Source organism: Neolamprologus brichardi, chromosome 15 (assembly GCF_056152115.1).
Source record: "Neolamprologus brichardi isolate AB-2024 chromosome 15, ASM5615211v1, whole genome shotgun sequence".
Classification (NCBI taxonomy): Eukaryota; Metazoa; Chordata; class Actinopteri; order Cichliformes; family Cichlidae; genus Neolamprologus; species Neolamprologus brichardi.
Genome location: NC_142118.1, coordinates 12,621,654 through 12,641,440, shown reverse-complemented (window position 1 = coordinate 12,641,440; position 19,787 = coordinate 12,621,654). Strand labels below are relative to the sequence as shown.

General features: G+C 38.7%; 2 protein-coding genes across 14 annotated transcripts; both read left to right on the top strand.

The window, feature by feature from the left end:
* The first annotated feature begins 1,749 nt into the window (after positions 1-1,749).
* On the top strand, positions 1,750-18,697 carry LOC102789102 (ubiquitin carboxyl-terminal hydrolase 37-like). Of its 9 annotated transcripts, none has more exons than XR_015720747.1 (19): positions 6,689-6,836; positions 7,196-7,251; positions 7,579-7,678; positions 7,788-7,871; positions 7,988-8,043; positions 8,143-8,283; positions 8,428-8,568; positions 8,691-8,756; positions 8,856-8,987; positions 9,080-9,203; positions 9,292-9,443; positions 9,549-9,648; positions 9,787-9,863; positions 10,038-10,146; positions 11,909-11,966; positions 12,143-12,300; positions 12,390-12,442; positions 12,560-12,608; positions 18,635-18,697. XR_015720747.1 is itself a non-coding variant. In XM_087852682.1 (17 exons), the coding sequence occupies exons 4-17, from the start codon at positions 7,767-7,769 to the stop codon at positions 12,411-12,413; spliced, it is 1,443 nt and encodes a 480-aa protein (XP_087708808.1). In that variant the 5' UTR covers positions 1,750-1,765; positions 2,572-2,838; positions 3,768-3,862; positions 7,196-7,766; the 3' UTR covers positions 12,414-13,223. The 9 variants fall into 9 exon arrangements, 6 of the variants coding, with proteins under 6 accessions (XP_087708808.1, XP_087708809.1, XP_087708806.1 ...); XR_015720746.1 differs by having other exon boundaries at positions 12,556-12,608; XR_015720745.1 differs by having other exon boundaries at positions 12,390-12,608; positions 18,635-18,681.
* Positions 13,973-19,478, top strand: LOC148098422 (ubiquitin carboxyl-terminal hydrolase 46-like). 5 transcript variants are annotated; one of them, XM_087852688.1, is made up of 16 exons: positions 13,973-14,758; positions 15,119-15,174; positions 15,501-15,600; positions 15,710-15,793; positions 15,910-15,965; positions 16,065-16,205; positions 16,350-16,490; positions 16,613-16,678; positions 16,778-16,909; positions 17,002-17,125; positions 17,214-17,365; positions 17,471-17,570; positions 17,709-17,785; positions 17,959-18,067; positions 18,164-18,221; positions 18,398-19,478. In XM_087852688.1, the coding sequence occupies exons 1-16, from the start codon at positions 14,732-14,734 to the stop codon at positions 18,574-18,576; spliced, it is 1,602 nt and encodes a 533-aa protein (XP_087708814.1). In that variant the 5' UTR covers positions 13,973-14,731; the 3' UTR covers positions 18,577-19,478. The 5 variants fall into 5 exon arrangements, with proteins under 5 accessions (XP_087708814.1, XP_087708811.1, XP_087708812.1 ...); XM_087852685.1 differs by lacking the exons at positions 13,973-14,758; positions 15,119-15,174 and having other exon boundaries at positions 15,596-15,793; positions 16,353-16,490; positions 18,398-18,555; positions 18,649-18,698; positions 18,802-19,478; XM_087852686.1 differs by lacking the exons at positions 13,973-14,758; positions 15,119-15,174 and having other exon boundaries at positions 15,596-15,793; positions 18,398-18,555; positions 18,649-18,697; positions 18,815-19,478.
* Positions 19,479-19,787: the final 309 nt, after the last annotated feature.

The window sequence follows — 19,787 nt, the reverse complement described above, 5'->3', positions numbered from 1 at the left end:
CCTTGTGAGCCTTTAAATTTATTTTACCTCCTCTTATGAGCATCCCAAACTATAGGAGGGGAATTAATGTTATATAAAACAGATATAGATGTTTGAGTTACTCCTGATTAGGCAATGTGGAATATTTGTTTCTCCCACAAAGAAGGATTAAAATTTCCATTCACATTTCCCATAACAACGCCACTCTTTGATAAATGTTGTTGTATGAGCTGCCATGTTTTTCTTTCTGGATATTTTCTGCTGTCTTTGCCAGGACCTCATTTACTCTTTTTCAGGCTGGGAAACGGGTTTTAGACACTGGGGAAATCTGGTGTGCCTCTGCCTCTCACAGCTAATTAGTGTGTGAACTAATTGCGTGGCTAACTTTAGCAAACTGATAGCCTAGTTCCATCTGTCCGCTATGTATAAAGTAGGGAGGGAGATGTAGAAGAGCGTATTGGTGACATTCTTGCTCTTTTTAGAAATTTTTAGATAAGAACTCTCACCTGGGAAGCCTGTAACCGGATCCAAATGATCTTTAGACAGAGTGGCATAAACATTTATGTTGTAATAAATATTTTTATGCTGAGAAATCATTCAGTAAAGCTTTATAAATCAGTGATATGCTGGACTGATGTGATCTGTCATCTCTGTTTAACTGTGGCTGAACTAAATACTCTATAATAAAATGGACCACCTATGTAATGTGGTCTGAAGCCTCAGTTTTAACATGGTGGTCTGCCTTATGATTCTTGGCTCCATAATTTGAGAAAAACAGTAGCATTATATTATTTACCTCAAAATTAATCTGGGTACATGACTTAGACGAGACCATCCATTCATTTTCTTCCACTTATCTATTTCAAGGTGGTAGAGTAGCTGTAGCCTAACCTAGATGTCATGGAGCAAGCCCGGTACACATGTCACAGAGATAAAACAGCGAGACAGACAAGCATTCACACCTACATCCAATTTAGAATGACCAGTTACCTAACCTGTAAATACTTTTTTAAGTGTAGGAGGAAACCAGAGAACACAGAGCAAACAGGCACAGGGAGAACATGCAAATCTCACATAGAACTGCTCTAGGCTGGATTTGAACCAACCCAGCACCTGGTTAGCATCTCCCTGACTAGTGGCAACTTTTGTTCAGACAAGACATTTATCCTGGAACAATGATATCACTTCAGGATGAAAACTTTATTGTACCACTTACAAGATTTTAACTTCATGCTTCCTGCTTCATGTTGACTGTTTTTTTATGGAGGACCACAAGAGCCAAAATAATGAATTGTAGAATAAATTCTTCATTTCTAAATTCATTTTTGAATTCCGATTTAATAAACTGATTTTTAAAATGCTTTTTAAAAACTTCATTTCAAAAAACATTTTTGAATTCCAATGTAATAAACTTCATTTCACAATTCTTTTTCCAATTGCACTTTAATAAACTGCATTTCAAAATCCATTTCCCTTTCCTGTTCGCTCAGGATTAACTTTTGGATTAGCTGTTGGATTAACAACTTCATTTTAAAAATACTGCGGCTATTCAAATGGGATGTAAGGAGCTCTCTGATTGGTTGGACAGACACAGGCTGTCTGCCTGGATTTTTCTAGCTCATAGCTTCGCCCTGCTAAGCGTGTGTACTTGTACAAAGGCCGTTCAGCCTTGGGATTTACACTCGGCTCAACAGGGATATGTGAAGAATGAAGGGACCCTGCAGCGAAAAGGAGAGCGCAACCTCTGACTGAGTGCCTATTTATGCAGTCTGACCACCTGTTGAAGGTAACGTGCTAACATGGCTAACGCTAGCATCACCTCACGTAGCCCCGTTATTTTAAGGTCATCTTAGCTTGTGAAATTTTTACGTCGCAGCTGTACGAGCTAGCTACCTGTTTTGTGAGCTGCTGTACTCTTCACAAATAAAGCTGGAAGCAGACTATTAGAACCAGCACTGAGCCCTGTTACATTTATACAGTGTTAGAGCAACGGCTGCAGCCTACAGCCTTTAAACTAGTGATTAAAATGCTGACAGTAAACTCATCAGTCCAGATGTTACCACATTACTTTGTGATACTTAAGAGTTAAAACAACTGAGATAGGCTGATTAAAATAACAGCTGTCAGTTCTCTCATTCAATATATCAAGACTGGAGATCACACTACTGGTTTCCGTTCATTTAATATGTGAGTGCACAGATTCATTCTCAACTGGACATAAATGATGATCAAAGGTTGTATATATGATGAATTCATCAAATCCCAGCCTCTAACACAGTGCGCTGAATCTTAGCTTTGAATGTCCAGTATATTCTCATCAGTGCAATTTAAGCATTCACTTAACCTACAGTATCTAAACCTGTGTGGCAAATGTGTGGTAAAGACACAGATAATGAAATTTAATACAATATACATCATGAAAAACGAAAGCTGAAATTGATTCAGTTTAGTACTTTTTTCTGTATGCTCTGTGATTTTAAAGGCCTTAAATTCAGTGATATATACTGTAAATGATTTTCTCAGAGATCTTAAAGTAGTTAAATCACTGCTGATAGTCTGGTTGTTTATATTTTCACGTTTTTGTGTCTGTAGGGCTGTTTGATGATGATTTGGACTCCTCTGGGAGATGAGGACACACCCACATCTGTTCCATACTGCAGCCATTGATGGTGTTACAGCTCTGAGTCAGCTTTGGGATATCAGACGCACACACTGGAAAACCAGCACCTGGACTTCATGCAGGAGAGACGGCCTCAGAGATGGACCAATCAGAGAGCTCCTTACATCCCACAGTGTGGCTAATTTGAATAGCTGCAGTATTTTTAAAATGAAATTGTTAATCCAACAGCTAATCCAAAGGTTAATCCCTGAGCGAACAGGAATCAAAAATGGATTTTGAAATGCAGTTTATTAAATTGGAATTCAAAAATGAATTTACAAATGGAGAATTTATTCTACAATTCAATATTTAAGCACAGAATTCTTTATTTCGATGTGCGTGGCTCTTGTGGTCCTCCATAGTTTTTAGCTTAGCTTCATCAGCTCCAAAAAGATATTATGTCATGGTTTGCTAAGAGGACTCGTGTACAGGACACACTGAAAGCAGGTTAACAATGTTTAACTAACAAAGTCAATATCAATTGAAAACAGCTGAAATAAACCAAAAACTTTTCTTTGAAGCAAAACTCAGAGAACTGTTAGTCAAAAGCAGTTAAGTAGCTGAGGTTTCTTTGATAATTTCACTTCAAGCTATATAAAGTTTCTATGAACTTGGCTTTAATATCATCGATTTCCTCGGATACAGTACTGTACAAATGCTTTGAGCCAACCTGACTTTCTTTGTATTTTTTCTCCAATAGGCACACCTCATTGTAGGCTTTGTTGAGGTCCTTGTACTTGGTTTCTTTTATCAAAATTAGTTTTTGTTTACTAAGCCCTGTAACACCAACATGAATTATTCAAACATAAAAAAGGCACTCAATTCCATACTTACCCTTATTCACAACAACTTGGCATAGAACTGACTGAAATTGTGTCTCTAGGGACTTTGTCTGTCTGTCTTTGCCCATCAGAAACCCATCATTTGTTAGTTCGTTAGTTAAATCTAACATATAACATATTTTAAATTGACATACAATAGTATTTTGACACCAACAAGGTGATTCTCAAAGAGCTTGTGGCCTGATCTGGTTGAGCTGCAGGGAAGTGGTGGTGCAGCAGGTTTGAGGGGCAATGCCAGTAAGGCTGGGACACGAGCTGCAGTCTCATCCAATCTCTTTTTTTTCCAGGTGCCCAGCCACCCTTCAGTTTCATCATATCATCCCAAACAATAGCTGTAGAGTTGGATGGAGGATGAAGACAGCAGAGAGAGCAAAAGAAACAGGTAAGAGCAGACAGTCAGAGTTAGAGCAGGGTGATATGACCAAAAATATTTATCACGATATACATTTGAAGATTTGCAATAACGATATAACTGACGATATAATTGACGCGAGATAAAATACTTTACAACTCCACAACTTTATTAGTGCAAAAAAACCCAATCAATGTATGTTCACTTAAACAAGCAGCTGTTTTTTATATGCATTAAAGCTATATAAAAATGTAACAGTGCAAATGCAAATTCCTTGCTGACAGTGGAAACTGGCCAACATATCCTCAGCATAACCATGTATAATATCCACTAAACTTAAAAAGAGGTTATACACACACAATACGGGAATATTATGTTGAAGCACAGTACGTATCACTCTGTCAGGCTCCTGCCTACGGTAGCCGTAATGCTCCAACAATCCATCAAGCGGTGCGGCTTCGTAGCTTAGCAAAGTCGCACTAAAACATTTGACAGATTTTCGAGCGCCGTGTAGCATATAAAATCGTTTCGAGGTCAGTAAACACAACCAGAATTCATACATAAGGCACACGGGATTATAAGGGGCACTGTCGATTTTTAGAAAAATCAAAGGATTGATTTTAAGTGTGCCGCATTTTCCAAACAACACGGTAATAACGACGGCCCACTAGCATGCTCTACCAAAAATGTGCTCTGTTGTGTATATGACGGACGATAGCTAAACCAGTTCCACACCACTGAAGTTGCAGCATTTTTACAAACCAATTCTGGTTCATCCATTTCATTCAACGATCCGCTTTCGCCCTTCTCATTCTCTGTCGCCAGCACGCTTTTTCCGCCATGTGCGTATGAAAACAAAGGTACTGCGCATGCGTGTTTTGCCCATATTCTATCGCGATATTTCATTTTCTTATTGTTGCCCAACATTATACCGGTATTACTGTGAACGGTATGATATGGTCCAGCCCTAGTCAGAGTTAACAAAAACTTTTAAACTTGACCTTTGACCTCAAGGTCAAAGGTCAAGTTTAGTTTGCTCAAATTTGTACCATAGGTGCAATTACTAGGAGGCTGAAGGGTTGCGCTAGGGGCCATCTGTAGAGATGTAGGGTCAACAACCTGTCTGTGAACGTGGACAAAACAAAAGAGATGATTGTTGACTTCAGTTGAGCACAGAGAGCTCACTTCCCACTTAACATCAATGGATCCTCTGTGGAGGTCGTCAAGAGCACCAAATTCCTTGATGTCCACCTGGCGGAGAACCTTTTCTGGTCCCTTAACCCCAGCTCCATAACTAAGGAGGCCCAATAGCATCTCTACTTCCTGTGGAAGCTGAGGAAAGCCCATCTCTCACCATCCATTCTCACCACCTTCTACAGAGGGACTATCGAGAGCGTCCTGAGCAGCTGCATCACTGTCTAGTATGGTAACTGCACCGTATCAGATCGCAGTACCCTACAACTGATAGTGAGAGCAGCTGAGAAGATCATTGGAGCCCCTCTCCCCTCCATCATGGACACTTTTAGCACCCGCTCCATCCGCAAAGCCACCAGCATTATGGAGGACCTCACACACTCTTCACCCTGCTGCCTTCTGGAAAGAGGTACCAGCAAGCCGTATGACTCCTGAACACTCAGTGACTGGACTGACACACACACACTTTCACACATCGCTACCAAGCACTTATCTGCAGTATCTCACACTCATACACACACACACACACACAGGGCTGGGCTATATCATACCGTTCACGGTAATACCGGTGTAATTTTAGGCAAGGATAGGAAAATGAAATATCGCGATAGAATATGGGTAAAACGCGCATGCACAGTGCCTGTGTTTACATACGCACATGGCGGCGACGCAGAATAAGAAGAGCAAAAGTGGATTGGTGAATGAAACGGATGAACCAGAATTGGTTTGTAAAAATGCTGCAACCTCAGTGGTGTGGAACTGGTTTAGCTTTCGTCCGTCAGATAGGCAACAAAGCACTATTTTTGGAAGAGCATGCTAGCGGGTCGTCGTTATTACTGTGTTGTTTGGAAAATACGGCACACTTAAAATCAATCCTTTGATTTTTCTAAAAATTGACAGTGGCCCTTATAATCATGTGTGCCTTATGTATGAATTCTGGTTGTGTTTACTGACCTGGAAACAATTTTATGTGGTACATGGCGCTCGAAAATCTGTCAAATGTTTTAGTGCAACTTTGCTAAGCTACGAAGCCACACCGCTTGATGGATTGTCGGCGCATTACGGCTATCGTAGGCAGGAGCCTGGCGGAGTGATACCTACTGTGCTTCAACATAATATTCCCGTATTGTGTGTGTATAACCTCTTTTTAAGTTTTGTGGATATTATACATGGTTATGCTGAGGATATGTCAGCCAATTTCCACTGGAAATGCCTTTTGGTTAAACTGTCAGCAAGGAATTTGCACTGTTACATTTTTATATAACTTTAATGCACTTAAAAAACAGCTGCTTGTTTAAGTGAAAATACATTGATGGGTTTTTTTGCACTAATAAAGTTGTGGAGTTGTAAAGTATTTTGTCTAGTGTCAATTATATCGTCAGTTATATCGTTATTGCAAATTTTCAAATGTATATCGTGATAAATATTTTTGGTAATATCGCCCTGCTCTACACACACACACACCAAGTTGCTTTTGCACAATACTCAGCATTTTGCACATTTCCATTGCACTGTCTTGTCTTGTTTATTTTTGCAATTTTTTGCACATTGCACTGTACATTTCAAACATGTACAGTGGGGTTGCTTGGAGACGAGTACCACACAGTTTCAATAAGGATACATTCCAAAATATGCAAATTAGCCCCATACGTTATGATGACATATGTTCAGGGTATGAACATTCTATGCTGAAAGCTTATAAATATACAACTTTTGAACTTGTTTTCAGTTGAACTTTTGCATAGCACAGAAGATTTTCACTGCGATCAAATTAAGTTCAAAGATGTTCAAACGCTTTTTTCTCAGAAAGGTAAGTTTGAAGAGACTTGTAGCACATTTCTGTGTATATTTTCTTACAGTAAATAAGCATTTTGAAGCTTTTAATGGAGCTTCAGAGAGGATTTCTGTAAAAACTGAATTTTGAACCAAATGAAGGATTTTGTATTTCATACCATAAACTTTAAAACTCAAATTAAGGCATGAATAAATTGTTTTTAATTTATTTAAACATATTCATATTTGTCCACTTCACGAGTCGATAGCTCACTAAATTGATAAATAATCTAAAATAATACCAAAATTTTCTAACTGGACACTTTTCATGTAGAGCCTCCCTTGGTATGTGTGTTTTATGCCATTACTGATGTTGGTTTTCTTCTTTCTAAACAGAGATCAAAAAACCAAAACGTGGCAGAGAAGGAAATTCCTTCTACGTCTCAACAGAGGTAAAGAAATGTGTGACTCTTTAATCTAATGTTGCCGGAGATATTTATAGCAGTGGTTTAGTGTGAGCTGTTTTATTTCCCTTTTATTGTTATTTTTCTTCCGCCTTGTGTGTTTATTATCATTTTTACTACTTCTAGTTTTGTCTATTATTTATATCGATTCAGAGATTAGTTGAAAATATAGAGTGTAAACGTACAAAATACATGATTTTGTTCATTTTGGTATTCCATAACAGTTATTATTTTTTATTTGCAATATCCAGGATGTACTCCTTGTTAAAAATTTCCACTTTGAAAAACAACATTTACACTTTTGTCCTTGATCAGCGTCCCGGATGCTTCTGTTGCTGCCACAACATCTAACCATGAAAATGGTATAAAGAAGAAGAAGAAAAGAAATTGGAGACACTTCTTCTGCTGTTTCTCGGTTTGCTTTTACAGAAGACATATGAAATGCATATTTTCCTTAAAATGTACTTGTTAATTTTAAGTGACTTTACTTTTTTAATAACATTATGTTTGTTCGTTCTCTACAGGAAACTGACCGCGATACAGAGGCAGAGACCCCCTCTGTAAAGCCACAAAAAAAGTCCTGCTGGTCTATTTTCAAATTCTGGAAGGTATGTTTTAAGGAAAGAGTCACTATCATCAAGCATTTATTCATCACAATTAAATGGGAGCAATTAAGAGCAATGAAGCACACAGCTATGTTCTGTCTTTTGGTTTCTTTCTACAGAGAAAAAGGCAGGTTGCTCCAGAAACAACAAGGGAACCTAATAAAAAGAGTGACAAGTAAGGGAAACTTTAATCTTCTCACTTTAAAGCAAAATTCTTTTGGGATCCTTCTGGTTGCAGATTTGATACTTAACATCCTTTTGTATATTTTTGCAGATTAAAGAACACCTGTACACCTGCCGAGGCAGCACCACCAAAAGAAGACTTCCTGGAAACAGAAGGCCGAGAACTGGACGTCCAGCCTGCACCGAACAGTTCAGAGGATCCAGTACAGGTCAAAACTACAGACAATCCCAGGTAAGTGCTTTTAATATTTTGGCCGATTGCTGATCAAAATAATCATTAGATGGTTGAATGCTGTTCTCCAGAGAGATAATGTTTGTTTGTTGTCTTGTTGTGCTTGCTATGCATCCCTGACTCCTTTCTTCTTTCTGCATCCAGCAGCACCCATAAGAAATGTGGTGAAAGTTCCAACCAGGTTAAAAACACCACTGAAAATAGTGAGCCATCAGACCTGAGTTTGAACACTTTCATTATGGAGCTTCTGGCACAAGAGGATGTATGGGAGCAGGTGTTTGACATGTAAGAGAAAAACGTCCTCCAAAATGTTTAAACTTCAAAGCTCATGCATACATGCACATACACTGCTTAGCTTCTTGACATTTTCCTAATTGTGTGTTTGTGTTTTTACCTTTTTGCAATAGTGTAGTGAAAAATTTTAAGGATGGAAAAAAAATGGAAAATATAGTTCAGACAGTGGACCACTACGGGTGAGTACACGTGGTGCACGAGGACCAAAGCTCTCTTTGTCAAAGTGGAAATGAGTTATTTTACACACTGATAGTATAAACTTTGTGTATGTGTGGCAGGTTTCCAAACACTGCGAACACTTGCTACATGAACTCCTGCCTGCAGAGCCTCCTCAACAATCAGGAGTTCATTAGAGACGTCAGCCGTCAGGAGATTTTGTGGAGAGCAGTCCCAGAAGCTCGGCTCTTAAGGTGCGCTACGTCAACCTTCTACTTTCTTCAAAAACCTGAAGAACAAAGATATCTAACACCAGAAATGTCTGTTTACCCTTTCCTTTTTACAGAAGGCTCATGGACGTCAGGGACTGTCATGATTCAAAAGATTATGACCTTAAAAAACAGCGCCTAATATCTTTTAAGAAGGCATTCAGCGAACACGTTCCTGAATACAAAAGCAGTGCACAGAAAGTGCGTAGCTATTTGGACATTTTGTTTTTTGCTTTACCTTCTAATGTTTATGTTTATGTTCTAAATCTCCTCTGTGTTTTTCTTTCAGGATGCTCATGAATTCCTAACCTTGTTCCTCAATGAGGTCAAAAGCCTCTCACCTCACCTGAAGAGGAAAGCAGCTCTCCTGGGCCGAAGTTATACCTGCCCAGTAGAAGACCATCATGTTTTCAAAATGGAAAACATGAGGACATGCAAGAGGTAAGCCAGTCTTTCAGAAACACAGGGCTGATTGCAACATTTTCATATACCTCTCTTCCACCTACCTGATCGTTACTTTAACTACGTTACTCCTTAAATGTGTAGCTGCGGTCACCAGTCATCACACGAAGAGGAATTCACAAGCTTATCTCTTGACCTGGTTCCAGAGGGATCTGTTGAGGACATGTTAGGGACATACTTGAAGGTAAGATCACAAATTCCAGTAGAGATGTAGTATCACTGATCTTAACACACCTTTTTTGTTTGTGTTTGTGTGTGTGTGCATATGTTGTGATTTTTTTTTTTCTAACATAAAGCCTGTTTTCTCTGTGCTGTTGTTTAGGAACAAAAAATAGAATTTACCTGTGACTGTGGAGGGACGACCTCGGAAGTGAAGCCGTCTTTTGATACACTGCCAAGGTGAGTAAGGTCACATGAGAAATGATCGACTGACCTGATTTCCAAACTGTGGCGCACTAAACATCAGAGTTTTTAAGACAACACTTGAGCAGTCATTTTCTCCCATCTTCGGTTTGTGTTTGACACTCATTCTTCTTATTTTGTACCTTGTTTTTTTTTTTTCTTTTCTGCCAGAGTTCTCATCTTTCACCTGAAGAGGTTTGGCTTTACAAAAACCCAAAAGCTTCAGAAGGTGAATGACCCCGTCAGGCTGCAGAGGGACTTGGTGGTGTCATCCAAACAGGTAAAAACAGACTGCAGAACATCTCAGAGAATCAGCTTAACCCTCCTCTTGTGTTAGCTTTCTGTTATCATCTCTTATGTTAACGGGTCAGTTTTGACCCGTGAATTAAATCAGTTATAAAATACACTAAAAACAATAAGTGATCATCCAATTTGTTTCTCATCTCTTGGTTATCTTGTTAGGCTTCCTTATCCATGAAAATGTTGGTTTTAATGCTTTTGGTGTGGGCCTGTGGGTCTTTTTTTGTCACTATACCCCTCGATTTCAATTGAAAAAAATTGTAAAATTAACCTCAAGAGAATCATATTAATAAATAAAAGGTTTTTGTGTTACCTGACTATTACTGAGGGGTATAGGACACATCTCTTAAATAAATCTGTTTTATTGATTTTTTTCATTTTAAGATTAATTACTAAAATGACATCTATGGTGTTACGGGTCAATTTCACCCATAGATATTTACATCAAGAAAAGACAAAAAAAAAATGTTCTTTTTTAGCAGTAGACCTTTAATATAAACTGAAAAAACGAAAAAGTCCACTCCTCCTTTCTTTTGGTTATAGTCGTGGGTAATTGTGGGCTTTTTATCACTTCCCAATGATACAGCTACATCTTTGTGAAGTTCTTGTCCGAGGTCATATCTGGTAAAAAATAAAATAAAATATTACAGCTGATATTGTGATCCTGCAGTCCAGTGGTCATATCGAGGACCACACATTTTCATTGTTTCTTCTCAGGGGTGCTACTCACAGCTTTGACTGTGAAAATCTGTACATTCCAGCCATAGTTGGTTTTTGCATCACAGGCTTCCCAGATTTTTCTGCCGTATTTTCCTGGCTTACTGGGTATGTATTGCCGGTAGGGGCATTTTCCTCGAAAAGTGGACAAGACGATCATCCACTGTTACCTCTGGCCCTGGGATGAACATCAGGGGAAGAAGCTGCACCCATCTCTCCCAGACATCCCTGATGGGAGCAAGCTTGTCAGACCTCGGTCTGGTCTCTCTGTTGTCAAATCTGAGGACTCCTGAATCAAAATGATATCAAATGTGTGAAGTGACATCGTTGCCCAGAAAATGATCAGATGTGTCTGTGTCTTCTGGATGATAGTCCACATTGTCTTCCTCCTAGAAACCTGCCCATCTGAATCGCTATGCTGCTCTGTGTCCTCTCCTTCATTTTCACCAAAAATATGATGCAGAACTTGGCTCACTGTGAATCTTCTTCTCATTTTTGTATGCTGCAAATTGTAAATGTGCACTCTGGAAGTCAAATGGCCACTCAAATGAGTGAATTCTTGACATGTCCCGTCTTTATTTTGTTTTGTTTTTGTGCAGGTATAAAGGTATGCAGGCAAAAAACACGCAAAATAAGAATCCCCTAAAGCTCATATGATTAGGAGAGGAGCTGGCTGTCAGTGTTTTAGCTGACAGTGCACTTATGATTTCAATTTTGGCTTTAATTATTGCTTTATACTCATAATATTATACCTAGGTCAAAACCGACCCTAACAACACAAAGGTCATAATTTCAACTAGTGCATTTTATAATTTAGTGAAAATATTTTTTTTTGTTTTATGTTGTAGAAATAGAGGTTCCTGACAAAGTCAAAAAGCCTTGATACAATAAACAAATGTTTGTGATTTTTTTTATGCATTTGAAATTTAAAATGGGTCGGTGCCGACCGTAACACGAGAGGAAGGTTAATTATCGCACTGATGTGAGACTTTATGAAACTGATCTTTGGATTTGTTCCTTCTCAGGGTGATGGCCGTTATGGTCTCATGAGCATCATTAGTCATTATGGAGGCACAGAATCAGGTAAAACAACTGACTTGTTACAAACAGAAAATGATTTAACAGAACTTGCTACTTTTGAGTGAAGGACTCACACACAAAAGCTTTTGATGTTCTAAGAAGCACTAAGTCCAAATTACTGTTTGCTTGAATCAGTTGACTTTTAGAAGTTGGATTCATTTGTCTTAATGTGATCTCAGGACACTACATCTGTAATTCTGTGCATCCTGAGGAGAGTTCACGGTCTACATCAGATCCTTGGCTCACCTATAATGATGCACAGGTGCTCCACACAACTGGATCTGCAGTTTTTAAGGAACAGCAGCAGTCGGCCTACATTCTGTTTTACAAGAGAAACGTAAGAAGACACAGCAGCTGAGAGAATTTTGAAATGTCCTATTACCTTGTTAATCATTTTTCTCTTCATTCTAAAACAGGATGTGGAAGCAAGTTAGACCATCATCATGCTGAGAAGGAACAACCGTCGTCTCAGACCGCTGGTAAGTATAGCCCTTAGGAGGAAGGGAGGAAGACACCGCAGCTGAGAGAATTTTGAAATGTCCTATTACCTTGTTAATCATTTTTCTCTTCATTCTAAAACCGGATGTGGAAGCAAGTTAGACCATCATCATGCTGAGAAGGAACAACCGTCGTCTCAGACCGCTGGTAAGTATAGCCCTTAGGAGGAAGGGTCCCCCCAGAGAGCCTGGTTCCTCCCAAGATTTCTTCCTCCAGGAGGGAGTTTTTTCTTGCCACCGTCGCCCCACATTCACCGGTCTCATCAGCAGAGACAGTGTTAACCTTCTAAGACCTGGACTTTTTCATGGCATGCATTTTTAATATCTCTGTGCCATTTTGGGTTGATTGGGACCTGATGAATATAAAAACAAAGAATTACCTGATTTTCTTTTTCACCTGATTTTTATTTTGGTGAAAAATGAGATCCACATATGAGGACATATGACAGCATGATGTCCTCATACGTGGATATCAGGCCTTTGTATAGCAAAATTTTATATTTTGGTCTAGACAACCCAAAATGTAATGTCCACATATATGGACTCCAGGTCCTAGGAGGTTAAAACAAAGTCTACTAGTGGTGCACCACTACTAGAGATAGTTAGGACCGGTGTTTGGCTTGCTCTCTGGGAACAACAAAAAATTAAACAAATAAATTAATAATAAAATAAAATAAAGATATTATTTATTTATTTATTTAATTTTTATTAAAATTAACTTAACAACAAAAACAAAAATAACTAATAAAAACTAATAAAAGTATTCAACTGTGTGTTGTGAAATTTGTAATGAGTCTCAGTTAAGTTGATGTCACAGAAGTTTCTGAATCAACCATTTAGATTGTTCAACAAACAGATTTACTCAGGTAAATATGGTAAGCTGGAGCACTGGTACCCTTCTAGTTCAGTTTAAGTTTTTAGACAAATATTCCCTCATTCAGTTGCAGCTTCTGCTTACATTATACATTATTTAGGTGCAAATGTTTAGCTGCAAGTAGCAAAGTCCAAAAGTGACAACATTTCCACTGCACTCTCTCCAGAAATGGCATATAGAACTTCTGATCAAATTAGACATTTATCCTTGAAAAATCCATGAAAATCTTTAATTGTAGCTTTTATAACATTTTAACAAGTTACTGTCTCATGCTGTATGTTTCCTGTTTTGGCTGAACTTCATCAGCTCAAAAAACACACCGTGCTGTGGTTTACTGAAGGAACTCATGTACAGGACACACTGAAAGCAGGTTTACAACGTTTAATTAACAAAGTCAAGATCAGTTAACAACAGCTGAACGAAAGATTTACTTTTTCTCGTCGGTGAAATGGTCAGATCAGGTCCATGCCAATGTGCTCAAGGGGTACCTCCATTAAGGGCAGTAAGGGCATAAAGGCAGCTGGTTCACCAGCTGACACCACTGGACGCACACCATCAGCGCACATCCAAACAGATTCCTGGCCAGTAAAATCGGTCAATTTTTGGGTCCAGAGTCTTATCTTATTCCAGGTGACCAGCCAGCGAGTTGTAATGAGCCACCTAAAAAAAATCATTTCTCAGTGGCTCTTCTGCGACCAACAAGTAGATGTGTTCTTCCATTGTACAAGTGTCACGACACGCTCAACATGGTCTGTCGTTACAAAATGTGGAAATGTCAGTACTATGTCAGGGCGCACTACTTGACTATCAGCTCTCATCATTTGATCAAAGGTCGACTTGCATAGTGCCATTATCTTCTGTGTAGCGAATTGCTGGAACCGGCAATCTGAACGCGGCCCAAACGGCACGTGTCCCTATTGGCTGTGTGTGCAGCCCTGCATACTGCCCTATTGAGCTACTAAACCCCAACCAATCAGTTTTGAGATTTAAGGGTCATGCTAGCTGTCAGCTAACCGCAGCCGTTACTCTGTGCATTTCCCCCCGATATTTCATTTCCACCAGTACTATGGGGTATTTGTGAATATCCATGACTGACCCGGACAGGTCGCCAGCTGGTCTTTGGCCAGGGTGATGGCAGTTTCGAGGTTCAACCCCACTGCAACCCCACTGTACATTTCAAACATGTACCGTGGGGTTGCTTGGAGACGAGTGCCACACAGTTCCAATGAGCATACATTCCAAAATATGCAAATTAGCCCCATACGTTATGATGACATATGTTCAGGGTATGAACATTCTATGCTGAAAGCTTATAAATATACAACTTTTGAACTTGTTTTCAGTTGAACTTTTGCATAGCACAGAAGATTTTCACTGCGATCAAATTAGGTTCAAAGATGTTCAAACGCTTTTTTCTCAGAAAGGTAAGTTTGAAGAGACTTGTAGCACATTTCTGTGTATATTTTTCTTACAGTAAATAAGCATTTTGAAGCTTTTAATGGAGCTTCAGAGATGATTTCTGTAAAAACTGAATTTTGAACCAAATGAAGGATTTTGTATTTCATACCATAAACTTTAAAACTCAAATTAAGGCATGAATAAATTGTTTTAAATTTATTTAAACATATTCATATTGGTCCACTTCACGAGTCGATAGCTCACTAAATTGATAAATAATCTAAAATAATACCAAAATTTTCTAACTGGACACTTTTCATGTAGAGGCTCCCTTGGCATGTTTGTTTTATGCCATTACTGATGTTGGTTTTCTTCTTTCTAAACAGAGATCAAAAAACCAAAACGTGGCAGAGAAGGAAATTCCTTCTACGTCTCAACAGAGGTAAAGAAATGTGTGACTCTTTAATCTAATGTTGCCGGAGATATTTATAGCAGTGGTTTAGTGTGAGCTGTTTTATTTTCCTTTTATTGTTATTTTTCTTCCGCCTTGTGTGTTTATATCATTTTTACTACTTCCAGTTTTGTCTATTATTTATATCGATTCAGAGATTAGTTGAAAATATAGAGTGTAAATGTACAAAATACATGATTTTGTTCATTTTGGTATTCCATAACAGTTATTATTTTTTATTTGCAATATCCAGGATGTACTCCTTGTTAAAAATTTCCACTTTGAAAAATAACATTTACACTTTTGTCCTTGATCAGCGTCCCGGATGCTTCTGTTGCTGCCACAACATCTAACCATGAAAATGGTATAAAGAAGAAGAAGAAAAGAAATTGGAGACACTTCTTCTGCTGTTTCTCGGTTTGCTTTTACAGAAGACATATGAAATGCATATTTTCCTTAAAATGTACTTGTTAATTTTAAGTGACTTTACTTTTTTAATAACATTATGTTTGTTCGTTCTCTACAGGAAACTGACAACGATACAGAGGCAGAGACCCCCAATGTAAAGCCACAAAAAAAGTCCTGCTGGTCTATTTTCAAATTCTGGAAGGTATGTTTTATGGAAAGAGTCACTATCATCAAGCATTTATTCATCACAATGAAATGGGAGCAATTAAGAGCAATGAAGCACATAGCTATGTTCTGTCTTTTGGTTTCTTTCTACAGAGAAAAAGGCAGGTTGCTCCAGAAACAACAAGGGAACCTAATAAAAAGAGTAACAAGTAAGGGAAACTTTAATCTTCTCACTTTAAAGCAAAATTCTTTTGGGATCCTTCTGGTTGCAGATTTGATACTTAACATCCTTTTATATATTTTTGAAGATTAAAGAACACCTGTACACCTGCCGAGGCAGCACCACCAAAAGAAGACTTCCTGGAAACAGAAGGCCGAGAACTGGACGTCCAGCCTGCACCGAACAGTTCAGAGGATCCAGTACAGGTCAAAACTACAGACAATCCCAGGTAAGTGCTTTTAATATTTTGGCCGATTGCTGATCAAAATAATCATTAGATGGTTGAATGTTGTTCTCCAGAGAGATAATGTTTGTTTGTTGTCTTGTTGTGCTTGCTATGCATCCCTGACTCCTTTCTTCTTTCTGCATCCAGCAGCACCCATAAGGAATGTGGTGAAAGTTCCAACCAGGTTAAAAACACCACTGAAAATAGTGAGCCATCAGACCTGAGTTTGAACACTTTCATTATGGAGCTTCTGGCACAAGAGGATGTATGGGAGCAGGTGTTTGACATGTAAGAGAAAAACGTCCTCCAAAATGTTTAAACTTCAAAGCTCATGCATACATGCACATACACTGCTTAGCTTCTTGACATTTTCCTAATTGTGTGTTTGTGTTTTTACCTTTTTGCAATAGTGTAGTGAAAAATTTTAAGGATGGAAAAAAAATGGAAAATATAGTTCAGACAGTGGACCACTACGGGTGAGTACACGTGGTGCACGAGGACCAAAGCTCTCTTTGTCAAAGTGGAAATGAGTTATTTTACACACTGATAGTATAAACTTTGTGTATGTGTGGCAGGTTTCCAAACACTGCAAACACTTGCTACATGAACTCCTGCCTGCAGAGCCTCCTCAACAATCAGGAGTTCATTAGAGACGTCAGCCGTCAGGAGATTTTGTGGAGAGCAGTCCCAGAAGCTCGGCTCTTAAGGTGCGCTACGTCAACCTTCTACTTTCTTCAAAAACCTGAAGAACAAAGATATCTAACACCAGAAATGTCTGTTTACCCTTTCCTTTTTACAGAAGGCTCATGGACGTCAGGGACTGTCATGATTCAAAAGATTATGACCTTAAAAAACAGCGCCTAATATCTTTTAAGAAGGCATTCAGCGAACACGTTCCTGAATACAAAAGCAGTGCACAGAAAGTGCGTAGCTATTTGGACATTTTGTTTTTTGCTTTACCTTCTAATGTTTATGTTTATGTTCTAAATCTCCTCTGTGTTTTTCTTTCAGGATGCTCATGAATTCCTAACCTTGTTCCTCAATGAGGTCAAAAACCTCTCACCTCACCTGAAGAGGAAAGCAGCTCTCCTGGGCCGAAGTTATACCTGCCCAGTAGAAGACCATCATGTTTTCAAAATGGAAAACATGAGGACATGCAAGAGGTAAGCCAGTCTTTCAGAAACACAGGGCTGATTGCAACATTTTCATATACCTCTCTTCCACCTACCTGATCGTTACTTTAACTACGTTACTCCTTAAATGTGTAGCTGCGGTCACCAGTCATCACACGAAGAGGAATTCACAAGCTTATCTCTTGACCTGGTTCCAGAGGGATCTGTTGAGGACATGTTAGGGACATACTTGAAGGTAAGATCACAAATTCCAGTAGAGATGTAGTATCACTGATCTTAACACACCTTTTTTGTTTGTGTTTGTGTGTGTGTGCATATGTTGTGATTTTTTTTTTTCTAACATAAAGCCTGTTTTCTCTGTGCTGTTGTTTAGGAACAAAAAATAGAATTCACCTGTGACTGTGGAGGGACGACCTCGGAAGTGAAGCCGTCTTTTGATACACTGCCAAGGTGAGTAAGGTCACATGAGAAATGATCGACTGACCTGATTTCCAAACTGTGGCGCACTAAACATCAGAGTTTTTAAGACAACACTTGAGCAGTCATTTTCTCCCATCTTCGGTTTGTGTTTGACACTCATTCTTCTTATTTTGTACCTTGTTTTTTTTTTTCTTTTCTGCCAGAGTTCTCATCTTTCACCTGAAGAGGTTTGGCTTTACAAAAACCCAAAAGCTTCAGAAGGTGAATGACCCCGTCAGGCTGCAGAGGGACTTGGTGGTGTCATCCAAACAGGTAAAAACAGACTGCAGAACATCTCAGAGAATCAGCTTAATTATCACACTGATGTGAGACTTTATGAAACTGATCTTTGGATTTGTTCCTTCTCAGGGTGATGGCCGTTATGGTCTCATGAGCATCATTAGTCATTATGGAGGCACAGAATCAGGTAAAACAACTGACTTGTTACAAACAGAAAATGATTTAACAGAACTTGCTACTTTTGAGTGAAGGGCTCACACACAAAAGCTTTTGATGTTCTAAGAAGCACTAAGTCCAAATTACTGTTTGCTTGAATCAGTTGACTTTTAGAAGTTGGATTCATTTGTCTTAATGTGATCTCAGGACACTACATCTGTAATTCTGTGCATCCTGAGGAGAGTTCACGGTCTACATCAGATCCTTGGCTCACCTATAATGATGCACAGGTGCTCCACACAACTGGATCTGCAGTTTTTAAGGAACAGCAGCAGTCGGCCTACATTCTGTTTTACAAGAGAAACGTAAGAAGACACAGCAGCTGAGAGAATTTTGAAATGTCCTATTACCTTGTTAATCATTTTTCTCTTCATTCTAAAACAGGATGTGGAAGCAAGTTAGACCATCATCATGCTGAGAAGGAACAACCGTCGTCTCAGACCGCTGGTAAGTATAGCCCTTAGGAGGAAGGGAGGAAGACACAGCAGCTGAGAGAATTTTGAAATGTCCTATTACCTTGTTAATCATTTTTCTCTTCATTCTAAAACCGGATGTGGAAGCAAGTTAGACCATCATCATGCTGAGAAGGAACAACCGTCGTCTCAGACCGCTGGTAAGTATAGCCCTTAGGAGGAAGGGTCCCCCCAGAGAGCCTGGTTCCTCCCAAGATTTCTTCCTCCAGGAGGGAGTTTTTTCTTGCCACCGTCGCCCCACATTCACCGGTCTCATCAGCAGAGACAGTGTTAACCTTCTAAGACCTGGACTTTTTCATGGCATGCATTTTTAATATCTCTGTGCCATTTTGGGTTGATTGGGACCTGATGAATGTAAAAACAAAGAATTACCTGATTTTCTTTTTCACCTGATTTTTATTTTGGTGAAAAATGAGATCCACATATGAGGACATATGACAGCATGATGTCCTCATACGTGGATATCAGGCCTTTGTATAGCAAAATTTTATATTTTGGTCTAGACAACCCAAAATGTAATGTCCACATATATGGACTCCAGGTCCTAGGAGGTTAAAACAAAGTCTACTAGTGGTGCACCACTACTAGAGATAGTTAGGACCGGTGTTTGGCTTGCTCTCTGGGAACAACAAAAAATTAAACAAATAAATTAATAATAAAATAAAATAAAGATATTATTTATTTATTTATTTAATTTTTATTAAAATTAACTTAACAACAAAAACAAAAATAACTAATAAAAACTAATAAAAGTATTCAACTGTGTGTTGTGAAATTTGTAATGAGTCTCAGTTAAGTTGATGTCACAGAAGTTTCTGAATCAACCATTTAGATTGTTCAACAAACAGATTTACTCAGGTAAATATGGTAAGCTGGAGAACTGGTACCCTTCTAGTTCAGTTTAAGGTTTTAGACAAATATTCCCTCATTCAGTTGCAGCTTCTGCTTACATTATACATTATTTAGGTGCAAATGTTTAGCTGCAAGTAGCAAAGTCCAAAAGTGACAACATTTCCACTGCACTCTCTCCAGAAATGGCATATAGAACTTCTGATCAAATTAGA

Excerpts from the sequence above, each read along its gene's own strand:
- LOC148098422 (XM_087852688.1), top strand. The coding sequence starts at position 14,732 with ATGTTCAAACGCTTTTTTCTCAGAAAG. Across the intron at positions 16,679-16,777 it reads CAGACAGTGGACCACTACGG|GTTTCCAAACACTGCAAACA; the intron begins GTGAGTACACGT and ends TATGTGTGGCAG. Across the intron at positions 16,910-17,001 it reads CCAGAAGCTCGGCTCTTAAG|AAGGCTCATGGACGTCAGGG; the intron begins GTGCGCTACGTC and ends TCCTTTTTACAG.
- LOC102789102 (XM_087852678.1), top strand. The coding sequence starts at position 6,810 with ATGTTCAAACGCTTTTTTCTCAGAAAG. Across the intron at positions 7,872-7,987 it reads CTATTTTCAAATTCTGGAAG|AGAAAAAGGCAGGTTGCTCC; the intron begins GTATGTTTTAAG and ends TTCTTTCTACAG. Across the intron at positions 9,204-9,291 it reads ACAAAAGCAGTGCACAGAAA|GATGCTCATGAATTCCTAAC; the intron begins GTGCGTAGCTAT and ends TTTTTCTTTCAG.